Source organism: Artemia franciscana, chromosome 10 (assembly GCF_032884065.1).
Source record: "Artemia franciscana chromosome 10, ASM3288406v1, whole genome shotgun sequence".
Taxonomy (NCBI): Eukaryota; Metazoa; Arthropoda; class Branchiopoda; order Anostraca; family Artemiidae; genus Artemia; species Artemia franciscana.
This window is the reverse complement of record NC_088872.1, coordinates 47,308,669-47,322,213: the sequence shown is the minus strand read 5'-3', so window position 1 is coordinate 47,322,213 and position 13,545 is coordinate 47,308,669. Positions and strand designations below refer to the sequence as shown.

The 13,545-nt window shown below is 36.4% G+C and overlaps 1 protein-coding gene across 2 annotated transcripts in view; it reads left to right on the top strand.

Annotated features, from left to right (window-relative positions):
- The window catches only part of LOC136032287 (PHD finger protein 14-like), a 352,444-nt gene that overhangs the window by 260,201 nt on the left and 78,698 nt on the right, over positions 1-13,545 (top strand). For both annotated transcript variants that reach the window (XM_065712557.1, XM_065712556.1), the window contains 2 exons: positions 3,647-3,775; positions 5,583-5,683. In XM_065712557.1, the coding sequence (XP_065568629.1) occupies positions 3,647-3,775; positions 5,583-5,683 (230 nt within the window). The remainder of the gene's footprint in view (positions 1-3,646; positions 3,776-5,582; positions 5,684-13,545) is intronic.

Sequence of the window (13,545 nt, the reverse complement as noted above, 5' to 3'; positions counted from 1 at the left end):
GAAAATATATTTTTTGGCCACTTAATATAATGACCATTAAAATAAAAGTAATAATTATAATTATCATTGCTATATACATATAATATACTAGCTGTTGGGGTGGCGCTTCGCCCCCCCCCCCAAGCCCCCCCGCGCGCGTAAGTCGTTACGCGCCATATCAGTTACGCGCCATTGTAGTTGTGTCCCTGTGTCCCACCTGTGAATAGAGATAGATATAAACATAGGTTTTTAACTACGTAAAACATGCGAATATACAACATTCTTCGCTGTCCCATTGTCTGTGCATATAAATAGATTGTCAGGTTTACTGACTCTTGAACATGCAACATATAATTGTCCATGGGAAAAACAATCCGTATTCAGATCTATACCTCATTTTTCTAATGTTGTGTCCCTGTGTCCCGGTCGTCATTCATATTCCCGGTGTCCCAGTTTGTAATTTCTCTTTGAGTATCCCGGTCGTCATTTATATTCCCTGTGTCCCGGTCGTTATTTGTGTCCCGGTCTGTAATTTCTATTCGAGCAATCCCTGTGTCCCGGTCGTCATTTATATATCCCGCCTGTGCCCCCGGCGTCCCCGTTGTAGTTTTGTCCCTGTGTCCCGGTCGTCATTTATATTCCCTGTGTCCCGGTCGTGATTTGTGTCCCGGTGTCCAAGTCTGTAATTTCTCTTTGAGGTCCCCGGTCGTCATTTATATTCCCTCTGTCTCGGTCGTCATTTGTGTCCCGGTCTGTAATTTCTCTTTGAGTGTTTTTTCTTTTTAGTTTTTTTTTAGTTTTTTACCTTTTTTCTTTTTTCAGTTTTCTTTTTCTTCTTTATTTTTCAGCGTCACTATGAAGTACATATCGCTGAACCTTTGTTTTTTTAACTTAAATCTGGTAGGCATTGATGACCTTATCCAAGTCAAAATCCCAAACCCAATCATCATCGCTATCATTTTCAGTTTTGATATGTTTTGACTCTCGCTGTCCAGGTGGATTTTCATCTAACTGCGCGGTTTTGCGTTCTTTAGCCGCAAGCCTGTTTTCTTGCTGTTCTTGTGATTCCTCGGCACGCTTTCTTTTCTTACTTTCTCTATCAGCCGCAAGCCTGTTTTCTTGCTGTTCTTGTGATTCCTCGGCACGCTTTCTTTTCTTACTTTCTCTATCAGCAGCAAGTTTTTTGCCATAGACTCTTTGAGCAGCTTCCTCGGTTGTTGCCATTGTAGGTTCTTCAGTCATTTTACAATTAAACTTTTTTCCGTGAACGAATGTCTTAAATACCTTTAATGACGTCATCGTCATAACAAACATGACGACAACTAACTTCATGACGTCAGTCGACACACAAACATGACGTCACTTGACACACACACAGACAACATATTTTTATATATATAGATAATATCGGGAGCCCGGGCCCCAGTGCTCGGCATGCAGCAGGTTTGCATATTATTTGATTCTCTCTGTTGCACATCTTCTAACCTCAGATAATGCGAACTTCTTCTTTATGTCACGGTGTCACCATAGGCTCGATACTACCATCCTGGAAAAATACGAATTCCAGCAACACGTGTGGTGTCGGTGCGAACAATTATTTATCCAACGCAATGTCTGTGGGAAGGTCCGAAAACTGAAAATTTACAGTTGCAGTTACTATAAATGATGATTCTTTGGAACCAACGCCTGAACTACCGCATTTTTTTTAGTTTTTCTGTTTTTTTTTCTGTTTTGTTTTTTTAGTTTTTCTGGTGTTTTCTTTGTTTTTAGTTTTTTTTTTTTTTTTTAATTGTTGATCGCTTAAACAAAAACCACAGTAGATTTTTTAGAGAACAGAAGGAAAGAAGTACAGTAGACTAAAATAACTAAGATGCTTTAATCCATATCAAAATATATTAAAAATTTTTTGGAATTACCAGTTTTTACTCTTTAAGCAATTCAATATAATTTAATAAGATCCTCAATTTTTACATCGTAGCTCAAGCAACTTATCTTGTTTTTTAAGCCAATAGATTTTTCTCGTTATTAAAGCCAATGGATGGTAAGTTTCCTATATAGGGGTTTTGGACACGGCAGTTCTAATAGCGTACTTCTTGTTTTGATCTGACACTACTTTCACGAGTTATGGGCTATTAAATTTCTTAGTATTGGACGTAATTGTTTCTTTTTAGGTTGCTAGCTACAGCTGCAACCCGGATAAATTACAAACAGGAAAAAGTCTACGGCTTTTTCTGAATTTGAACAATAATAGATGAACTTCGGAGAATCAACTAGCTAAGTAAGTCAAATGTGGTACCATACCCTAAAAGAGTTTACCGATGATAATACTACTATTAAAGCTAAGGCTACTGCTATTATTTAATATGTCAGTTACTATTAGCAACCATTTGTGCTTATTATAAAACTTCGTAAAAGATGCTTTTATTATAATAATTTTTATTTTCTATATGCCTTGGTTTTTTCTTTACTAGGTATCACACATCCTTATAGCCATGATATCCATGTCCACGTTTACATTGAACTATACAGATACTTTGTAAAATTTCAGATATATCCGAAAAAACTTGCATTGCCCCATTTACAATGAGCTATGACTTGTCTTTTAATATAAAATCCCTATTTATAATGAACTTAATCGACTGTAATAGTGTATAATATTATAATATATCGACTGCAATAGTATATAATATAAACATCGACTGTAGTGTTGTGGTAAAATGCAGTTTTTAATCGGGAAATTGATTCTACTTTAAAATTATTCTTTTTTTATTATAAAGGGCACTAGATGTTGCAATTTCCTTTAAAATGAGCCGTTAAACAGCTCTCTACGATGTTCCAGTGCAAAGGTACCTTCGGCGAAAAAAAAAAACAAGAAAAAAGTATGTCGTTTATGCAGAATATCGTGGTTGCTGCCACTTTTCTTGATTTCCAAGGCAATATTTTTCCCTTGTTGTTCAAGCTAAGAAACGGTAAGTTTCTTATATAGGGTTTTTGGACAGGGCGGATCTAATAGTTTACTTTTAGTTTTGATCTGACTCTATTTTTAGGAGTTATTGGCTATTACATTTCTTAACATTGGACGTGTTCGTCTCCTACTAGGTTGCTAGCTACCACTGCAACCCGGATATTAAGTCCTCCTTTCTGTTTATGCACCACAGACTCACACACGGTTAACTAACGTATTTCTTCGTTCCATTGTAATTTTGCTTTGTCGTCTAACCGCTCACGGACGCTAAACTAACACGTCCCTTGATTCTGTTATATTTTTTCTTCGTTTTCTAACCGCAAATTTAGTTGTGCAATATAGTTGTTTGCGAGTTTGAATTTCTAAATTATTGTCATCAGGACACTCCCAGAATGGATAATCAAATCTTTAAGAAAGTATATTAGTTTCTTTATGGTTAAATTTTGTAACGGAAGAACTAATGGTATCTTTAGGCTTTTTGGAGATCAAAGCATGATCTGACCTTTCTAGATGAGGAAAAGAAGAGAGACCCCCTAAATTTATCTTTATGGCATTTAGCAGCAAAGGTTATCGAATATAAGCCAAACTTAGTTGGATAAATTAAAGAATGAACCAGCTACACCCTTTGTTCTTTGTCATTACGACGAAGTCGCATTTGCTCTTTCAATTTATCGATGTAACTGATGCTTATTGCTGTTTCAGGGTGCTATGGTGTCTCTGACACGGAAAGTTTTGACTCCTTTTGCTCAGCTACTTCTATGGAGCCATGGTTCTGTGAAGCGTGTAAAGCTGGCGTTAAGAATCCACACTGCGAATTATGTCCAAGTCAAGGTAGTATTGGGTTGATTCCTTTACTGGAGGAATTAACCAAAGTTTGATTGGAGTTTTAATTATGTTTTAGCTTATATTATAGAGTAGTAAAGTTAAAACAGTTGCTAACAGAAAAATAACTACGGTAAAATTAGTTTAAGCACTTATTAACAATAATATAAACACAAAACTGTCAAAATCATATTTTAAAACATGTACATCGTCCCTGTCGTGTTAAATGTTTTTTTTGTGTTGCTTCTAGATGTGTAAGCTCTGCCAGGATGCCTTTTAAAAAAGGCTTGAGCACAGTTTTTTTGCCAAATCAGATTAATGCTATTGGATTTCTTACAGGTTGGTCACTACATGAATCGGTTACCAGAAAAATATCAACACTCCCTTTTTATTTAGAGATTTGTACTGTTTCGAAATTTTTTAGTTGAATCGTTTCAATGGTAATTTGATAATGTATTATTAAACTTGTACCATGTTTGGTACAAATATATTAAAAAACTTGTACCATGATACAAGTTTGGTAGTTATTTTAGTTGTCTTGAGGATCTAGAGATTAAATTTTTTTTTTAATTTTGAAGAAATTTTAAAATAAGTGTTATTTAACTGACAAATTATTTTGGATTGTTATAGATTTAGAGAAGGCGAACTTTTTTGTTCTATATTGGTTTTTGTTCATTTGTGGGGCTGATGGCATATTCTTGAGTGACAACAATAAGTTTTTTCTTTGTCTGTTAATGTCGTATTAATTTTCTTATTTTGTTTGATTTATGATGATTACCATATAAAAATCTTAGGACAGGTTTTACCTACAACTATTTAATAAATATTCTGTTTCTCCTTTTAGATATATTAATCAAGTTATTTTCTGTCTGAAAACGGAAATCATTACAAACTAAATATTCATTTAAGATCAGGGATGTAGTCTGGTATTTCAGCAGTTTTCTCTCATTGGGAAGTGATAACATGCTGAGAACTAATATATTCGAGTATTTTGACAGTTTTTCCGCCATTGAAAACTGGTTAACTGCTGAAGAAGTTTCAAACTAAATAAATATAAATGTTACAAACTAATGCATAAAATGCTGAAAATTGATATATTGATTCATTCACATAAACTAATATTTAAAACTTCAAATTAATTAACTTCTAATATTTAAAACTTCAAATCATGTTTGTAGTTGGATATTTTGCCAGTTTTCCAACCATTAAAAACTGTTGTAATGATTCAAGGTTGTCCAAGAATGAAGTTGAGTGAGAATAATCCTCAAAAGTCAGCTTTATTCTAATCACACTTCAAAGAGTCAAAACTACAAAAAAAAAACGAAGAAAAATACTACTAACAACTCACCGCAGAACCAAGCCGCCTGAGGCTAACACAGCTATGCACCCCCCCCCCCCTTCATGCTTTCTAATCAAAGCCTCTCTATTTACACCCTCTGAGGAAGTTTCCATTTCCCTTAAGTCTTAATTTGCAACATCCTTCCACCCCAAACGTGGACGGTCTCCTTTATGCTTAGCTCTAGACAGTTGGCCAAAAAAGACAATATTTGGCAATCTGTCACCCTTCATCTGAAGAATGTACCCTAGCCATCTCAACCTTTCTCTCACTATAGTCCTAGAAAGCTGGATTAACCCCCGCCCCCAGAAATGATATTATTAGCTTGCAAAAATACGTCATAAAAAAACAATTGAAATTGTTATTTTTAACACAGAAGGATAGGACAGTAACATCGTCTCTTTTATTGTTGTGTTCATTTTATATTAAAACGTAATGTCTTTTCATTTTGTTGAAATTTCGTTTTGATGTATTTTCCAGATGGTGTATTCAAACAAACTGTTACTGGAAGATGGGTACATCTTGTGTGCTCGCTATATACTCCTGGGATGTCTTTTGGTGATGTGGACTCCCTCAGTAAAGTATGTATTTTACCTGAAATCTAATACCGACCTTCAAGTTATAACATTAACCTAATACTATCTTCAAATAACACCGTTCTTGAGTTCTCTTATTTTTGTTTGTCCTTGATTGTTTTTTTAAACGAATCGGAAATAGCTTTACTAAAAATCTCGTGAGGGGTTTTGACAAAGGTTGAATGCCCCACGCTATGGAGCCACGAGACAATTAACTGGCTAAATTCTTTGGTTATATCTTGGAGGTAACCAGAGCAGAAGCTTCGAGCTGCGTGAAATGGAAAAGTAGCTTGTTTGGGGTATGTTTTTATATATTGATGGTCTTACATTTGTTTAGTTTTAACCGAAAGTAAACGAATCAATTTTCGAACAGCTTACTGAAAGTAGTGACTAAATTACATTAGACACTCGTAAGTATAAGACACATAAAGGCTACTTCAGAGTTAGTGCTTACTTTTAAGATCATTTTAAGACAAAGGATAAGATATAAAATCCTTATTTCAAACAGTAGGCCTATAGAAAAGAAGAATCTGACAAGGAATTTTTAATATCTTTTTTGTTCTTTTTTCAGAGAAATTTTTTCAGAGTTTTAAAGATGTTTTAAAACAGTAGGTCTATAGAAAAGAAGAATCTGACAAAGAATTTGGTTTTTTACCAAAAGTTTTTTTGTACTAGCTTTTTTGCTCTTTCTTCTGAGAAATTTTGTCTGAGCGCGTACCCTCTGTGATCTGGTAAAATGGGGGGGGGGGGGAGAGTCAAGAAGGTCCATAAAGAAATAAAAAAGAAAGAATAGAAATATATATCTATGTTCTAGACCATTTCAAGGTAAAGGATGAGATATAAAATCATGATCTCAAGCAGCAAGTCTATAGAAAAGAAGAATCTGACAAGGGATTTTGTTTTTTTTACCAAAGGCATTTTTGTAATAGCTTTTTTGTTCTTTTTTTTCTAAGAAGTTTTGTCGTCGTACCCCAGGATATCCAGGGTATCAGGGTAACAGTGTATCTGGTAAAAAGCGGGAAAGTGGAAGAAAGAAAAAAACAAGTCAGAATCTTCTCATCATGGTAGATGTCACTTGCGCGTCGGGCAATAAAACATCTTACCACAGTTTAGCTCTATATTTGTGGGCGAAAGTTTTTTCTTCATAGTGAAAATTATATTGACTTATGCAGCCTTTTCCGCTCTATTTTTTAGTACTAGAATCACTCCTGTTGAAGCCGTCCCTGTGCCAAAAACTGATCTAATAAAGTTATGTTTCATTTCCACCGTTTAGCGCCATCTGTCTGGACTACGCTAAATGCATTTCACTTACTGCGAGAAGTTAAAGATGGCGAATCGTCCACCAGTTGAAACAAACCGACACAAAGGAAACGTGGACGCCGGGAAGGAAAAGAAAGGGGAAGGCATACAGGGTGTGTTATTTTGGTACTAGTGACAAACCGTGACAATTGTCTTTCGACAAAACAAGTGTTTGAGCGAAACCTGGTGAAAATCAAGATATCCAGAACATGTAAAACTAAAATACCCAGCCTGAAGAGATTTGACCAAACCCCCGTGTGCCCCATCCGGGACTGCCCGCCTGTTCTTAAGCCGATATTGTCCCATAGGCCCACCATGCCTAATTTCCTCTTGGCTAGCTGTCAGTCCCTTTTTGGAACCTCGATGAAACTACAGGACAGATTGCTGGATACAACTCATTTCTAAGTACTTGAAATAGTCGAGGTGACAACAGGTTCGGCGGTGGTGTAAGAATCTATGTGAGGAAAGACATTTCATGTAAACTCTTACCTGGACTCACAAATCCAGATCATGAGGTTACATGGGTAATGTGCCAAATGGCAGGCTTGTCTCGTTGATCTTAATACGTGATAACGGCATCTCTATATTACCGTGATAGCGCACAAAATAGGCGTGACCTAGTTTTATACCTCCAAACAACGGTTGATGCACCTAGAAGCTGCAGCCCTGCTTTTATAATTGCTGGTGATTTTAACCAGACAAGGTAAGCCTGGCTAGCCTCCAGTCTTTCTCTTAATCAGATTTTGAACATTCCCACTCACTCGTCTGGCAGTACCCTCGATCTGATTCTTGCTCTCACGGATATTTACTAGACCTATAACTGACTCTGCAATCCGGGAATATGGCAGGTGGATTGCCGAATATGACTTCCCATAGGTTTCAACGGACGTTTCTCTTGAGCAAAGGGTGTATACTTTCAGTGAAATATTGTACTCCAATTATCTCGAGATTTTTCCAGCAAAGAGTATGGTTAAAAGTGAATACGACAAGCCATGAATTACGCCCACTATTAAGGCCCTGATACGTGAATGCAGCCACCTTTAATCGAGTGGCAAGGGAAATCAATGAGCGACTAAAAGAAACCTAATAGTTTACATGATCAGAAATAGAAAACGCAAGTATGGTCCTGAAAAAGTTGACCCCCTGCTCAACACTGAACTTGCAAAGTGGCATCGCTCGGTCAAAGGTATGATTGGAAATTTTTCGAAAACCAGTGTCAAGATATCTGACGATAATGGGTGAATACTGGGATCTAGTGACGTTAATGCATTTCTCGTCTCCATTTGCAATATTTTTTCAGCCGTGACCCTCAGGAGAAAGCCTCGCTTCTTGATCATTGTCCTAACGAAGGCACAATAGCGCACATTGAATTTGAGGTGTATAGTGGAATCAGGAAAGTAAAGACAAACGTCTATCCTTTCCCAGGCAAAATCCCTGCATTGCTCATGCGGGAATTTGCTTTATTCCTAGCCATATCATTCTTGGTTCTTATAAACCAGTTCTTTGCATCTGGGACCTTCCCTAGATTGCGGAACAAGACCCACATCCGTGCAACTCCCAAAGTGAACCCAACCAAGTCGTGTGATGATTTATGACCAATATTCCTAACGCCATGCCTAGCAAAAGTGACAGAATCGTTCATCTTGCGGCGGCTACTATAGCAAGTAAGACAGACTATCGACAAATACCTATATGGCGGACTTCCAAAATGTGGGACGTCTATATTACTAGTCAGAATGTACGATCAGATCCTGAAATGGCTTGAAAAGCAAGGCTGTTTTGTAGACATAGCAGCCATAGACTTTCGCAAAGCTTTTGTTCTCCTATCACACCCAGTGGCCTGCCAAAACCTAAAACAAATGGGTGCTAAACGCCAAACGCTAGCCATTGCGCTCGATTTTCAGTCTGAAAGACAGCAAAAAGTATTTGCTTTACACGAAGTGGACTGTGACTCAGAGTGGAGTAAAATAACTTGTTGATGCCCCAAAAGGGACGAAACTGGCAGGAAGAAAGTTTCTTGCCATCATCAACTACTTGCTGGTAGAACATACCGACAAATACAAATTTGTCGTCGATTTGTCGTTCTTACTTTCCTATCTTCTTCATGGCAATGTCCGCACCAAACAATTCCCCGAAATCACTTTCGATCTACTTAGTTCACAGTGCTCTGATAAGAAATTGACTATTAACTCTGTTAAGTCAAAAATACTTAGACTGAACCCGCTAGAGAGAGACTTCGTCCCACCTGAAGGTTCCTTTCCCTGTTGTGAGTGAGATGAAAATACTAGATGTCATTTTCTCACGTGATTGCACCTTTACTACCCATACTAATAGTATGATCCGTAAGCAAACGCATCCCTGCAAACCCTTTCAAAAATGTGGTACTTCAGGTGCAACGCCCACAGTCTTCTACGGGCATACCTGTGCTTCGTACGCCCCATACTTGAATACGCCTGTCCCGTCTGGGGCCCGTCAGTATTAAGAACTGTCCATCTAATGCAGGAACTGGAGTCAGTTCAAAAACGGGCAACCAGTATCATCCTGAGTAATAGAGACATTTCCTACCACGATACCCTAGCAACCCTTGAACTTTAAAGTTTGGAACTCCGTTCGGGTGACCTTATCCTGAGTTTTGGCAAAATGCTGCTGTCTAGCCCTGCTCACTGCGACATTTACCACCAGAAGCCCTGACCGTCAGCCGTACGAGACAGAAGCTAAAACTAGTGCCTGTGTGTGCTCGGACAAACCGCTACCAGAACTCTTTCGTCCCTTTTTTTACGTCAATATATAATAGTGCATAATAACATGTTTTGTATTTCAACATCAAATTAGCCATTTGAGCTACGATTGTTGTTTAAATAAACCTCTCTCTCTCTCTCTCTCTCTCTCTCTCTCTCTCTCTCTCTCTCTCTCTCTCTCTCTCTTCTCTCTCTCATCTCTCTCTCTCTCTCTCTCTCTCTCCCCTCTCTCTCCTCTCTCTCTCTCTCTCTCTCTCCTCTCTCTCTCTCTCTCTCTCTCTCTCTCTCTCTCTCTCTCCTCTCTCTCTCTCTCTCTCTCTCTCTCTCTCTCTCTCTCTCTCTCTCTCTCTCTCTCTCTCTCTCATCTTCTTTATGAAGGAGATGGTTGAAGGATGTAAGGAAGTAAGCGGGACTGTTTATTAATTTAAATAATCTTTTCTACAAATGGATTTTCAAAGAAAAGTAAAGAGATCCATTAAGACAAGAATGAGCAAAAATAAAGTTAACCAATCTTCCAAGTGTAAAACTACCACCAATCACTATCAATAAATAATGAAAACCCAAACGATAAGAATTACTTTTGAGTCAAATTCAAAATGAGCAAAAATTAACATTAGTTGGGCTGATAACCCCCATGCCTTCTCAATTTTAGAACACAATTTGCGCTTTACTGAAAACAAAACACGTTTTAAAATTTTTTCACTTTTCTTACTTTCATAAATAAAAAATATCAAAACTTTAAGGAATAAATATCGGTTTATGTCAATGAAACTGACAATCCACGGTCATTTGTTCTTTTTTGTTGTTGTTTTTGAGTTTCATTTATTATTGATAGTGATTGTTTTGCTCATTCTCATTGCTCATTCTTGACTTAATGGAGCTCTTTTCTTTACAAAATTGTTCTGTAGAAAAAGTTTTTTTTTTTTTTAATTAATCCCTTAATAGGATTGGCATACTTAAACCTAGGAATATTAAAATCATTAGCAAAGGGTTTTATTCAAAGGCTGAGCAGCTGAAGTCTAGGTTTCTTCGCATTCGCCTTTTCATCGAAACAGAATAGTTTAGTGAATTAAGATCTTTACCTTTGCCTGCATCTTTGTTTTCCATTTCTTAGTTAATTAGGCAGTAGGAGTGTCTTCTTTTGATTTAGGAATGTGTCTGTTTGGTTTTTTCTCTTTTTAGTGGCTTAAGATAAGGTTAGATTTTATCAACAAAAAAACAATAAAAATTAGTCAACAAGAAAACTAAAAATCTCCACAAAAGCCCCATGCAAAACCTTCTTGGAAGGTCTTTACGGAAAATTTGAACTTCATGCTGAATTGATGAATGTGACATGGTATTTTTGAAAGCTGTGTGTAGTTGGACTGGGACCAAAAAAATGGTTTCTGCTTGTTCTTCAACCAGAGCTTAAATTTTTCCATCGAACGGGGATTTATAGTTTCTGTCAGAGAGAAAATATCTGAAATTATTAATCAAAAATTTTTTATGCTGTATGACACTTTCCTTGGTTATTGCCAAAAAAACTTTTTAGGATGATAAACAGAAAACTTCCGAAAAATCTAATACTGCTGCCATCTACTTGTCACGCACCATTTCTGCTTGTAGTTTCGACTGAAGTAAGCACAGTGTTAATGTTTGTTAAATATTTGTTTAATTAAACAAAAAGAAGCGATTTTTTTATTGAAAGTTAAAAAACAAAATTAATACTTAAAACGAACAGAAATTATTTCATATATGAAACTGGCTGCCCTTTCATTAAACCCTCGCCCTTTACACTAGTCTTGAAGCTCTTTGAAAATACTTTCCATCAAATTCAACATCCTTGCGTTGGAGCAGTATTCCTTAAAGAATTGTGATACAATGTCAAACTTCACGTAAAGAGTGTGTATTGAGGAAGTGCCAGTCTCCCTTATACAGGGAATAATTTCTGTTCGTTTCAAGTTTTAATGTTGCTTCTTAATTTCATTTGAAAAAGTTGTCTTTTTTGTTTAATTATAACTGTTTTAAATCATGCCAAGAAATTCCCTCCCTCCCTTCGTCTTGTGTAGAATTTCCTCCCTAACGAAAATTTTCCCCGCGGAAAACTCTTCAGAAAATTATACTCAATAAATTGCCTTCTATTTCCCAATAACAATTACTATATGTGAACATTGGGCAAATTGTGTAAATTGCAGCCCTTTTTCTCAGGGCCTATGTAGGGCATGGCATCCCCCAATTGCATATTTATTTGACTTTTCAGCAATGCTGAATCAAATGGTTATCTTAAAGTTTTGATCAGACATCTTTGGGTAAAACGAGGTATAAGAGGGGGGCTAGTTGCCCTGTAATCTTTTTTAGTTGCTTAAAAAGGTACTAGAACTTTTGATTTCCATTTGAATGAGTCCTCCTGATCTTCTAGATCCATTGATTTGATACGACTACCTCGTTCGATACAGGCATCTGTGTAAAAAAAAAAATCCATATTTTCGTATTTTGCAGTAGGTGCTTGAATTTTTGGGGGTGCTTTTCTCCTTTTGTTAAATCAGTCAAATTTTCTCATCCTTATACTTTTGATAGGAAACATTAAACTTTATATATTTGGAATCAGAATAAAAGCCATTTTTATAGTTTCGGTTGCTATTGAGCCGTATTGCCCTTTACTTACACTTCGTTGCCACGAACAGCTTGACTACATTTAAAGAGCCTTCGTTTAACCTTTATTTTGCATACTTTGTAGAGCCTACGTTTAGCCTTCTTTCATGGCCCAATGAATATCTTCCTAGTTTATTTAACTCCATCATCGGCATATTTGATTATCTATAAGTTTCAAAGATCGAAAATAATACAGGAAAAGATGGAGTGATTTAAAAAAAAAATGTTTGGGGGTACTACTGAACATAGTTGTAGGCTATTTAAACATAGTTTTGTTATTTGAATTTGATTGTTTAGTGTGTCGGTAATAGAAAAATGGTACTACTTCATATGATCTATATATGTGTAGACTGATATTACGATATTTGTTTTTAGGTCTCGATATTTGATATGCCCTACAACAGGTTTGGATCTCGTATATGTTCACTGTGTGAAGATTCGAGGTTAGCCGGAACTGGTATTTGTATCGAATGTGATGCTGGAATGTGCAAAACCTTCTTTCATGTTACATGGAAAGGAAGATTAGTTGATTTTTCTTCCTTTTGTTATTATTGTTGTATAAAATTTCACGGAGAAATTGAGGACCAAATTTAAAATCTTTCGTTCCCCTAGGCCCAAGCGTTTTTGCCACTTTGTTTTCGTAAGATTTCAGGGAAATCCTCGAAAATTCGGGGATTTCACCGAATTTGGATCTTCGAACTTGTAGAAAATCACTTTTCTGTATTCAAAGAGGTTGGAAAACGGTTTCTGAGGGTACTTTTATATATGGTTTTCTGTAACCTAATAAACTCGGTATATAAAATCATATTTTATCATTTGTCTATTATAACGGTTGTCCAGGGTCCATTATTAATTCAAAGAGGCTTGAAAAGGGTTTCTAAGGGTTTCTATGATTTCCTGTATAACCTAAGAAACTGCATATATAAAATCATATCTTATCATTTGTCTATTATAACGGGGGTGCAGGGTCCACTTTAAATTCAAAGAGGTTTGAAAAGGGTTTCTATGGGTACTTTTTTTGTATGATTTCTTGTATAGCCTAAGAAACTGCATATACAAAATCTAATTTTATCATTTGTCTATTGTACCGGTGGTACAGGATCCACTATAAATTCAAAGACGTTGGAAAAGGGTTTCTATGGTACTTGTATCTATGGTTTCTTATATAACCTAAAAACTGCATATATAAAATCATATTTT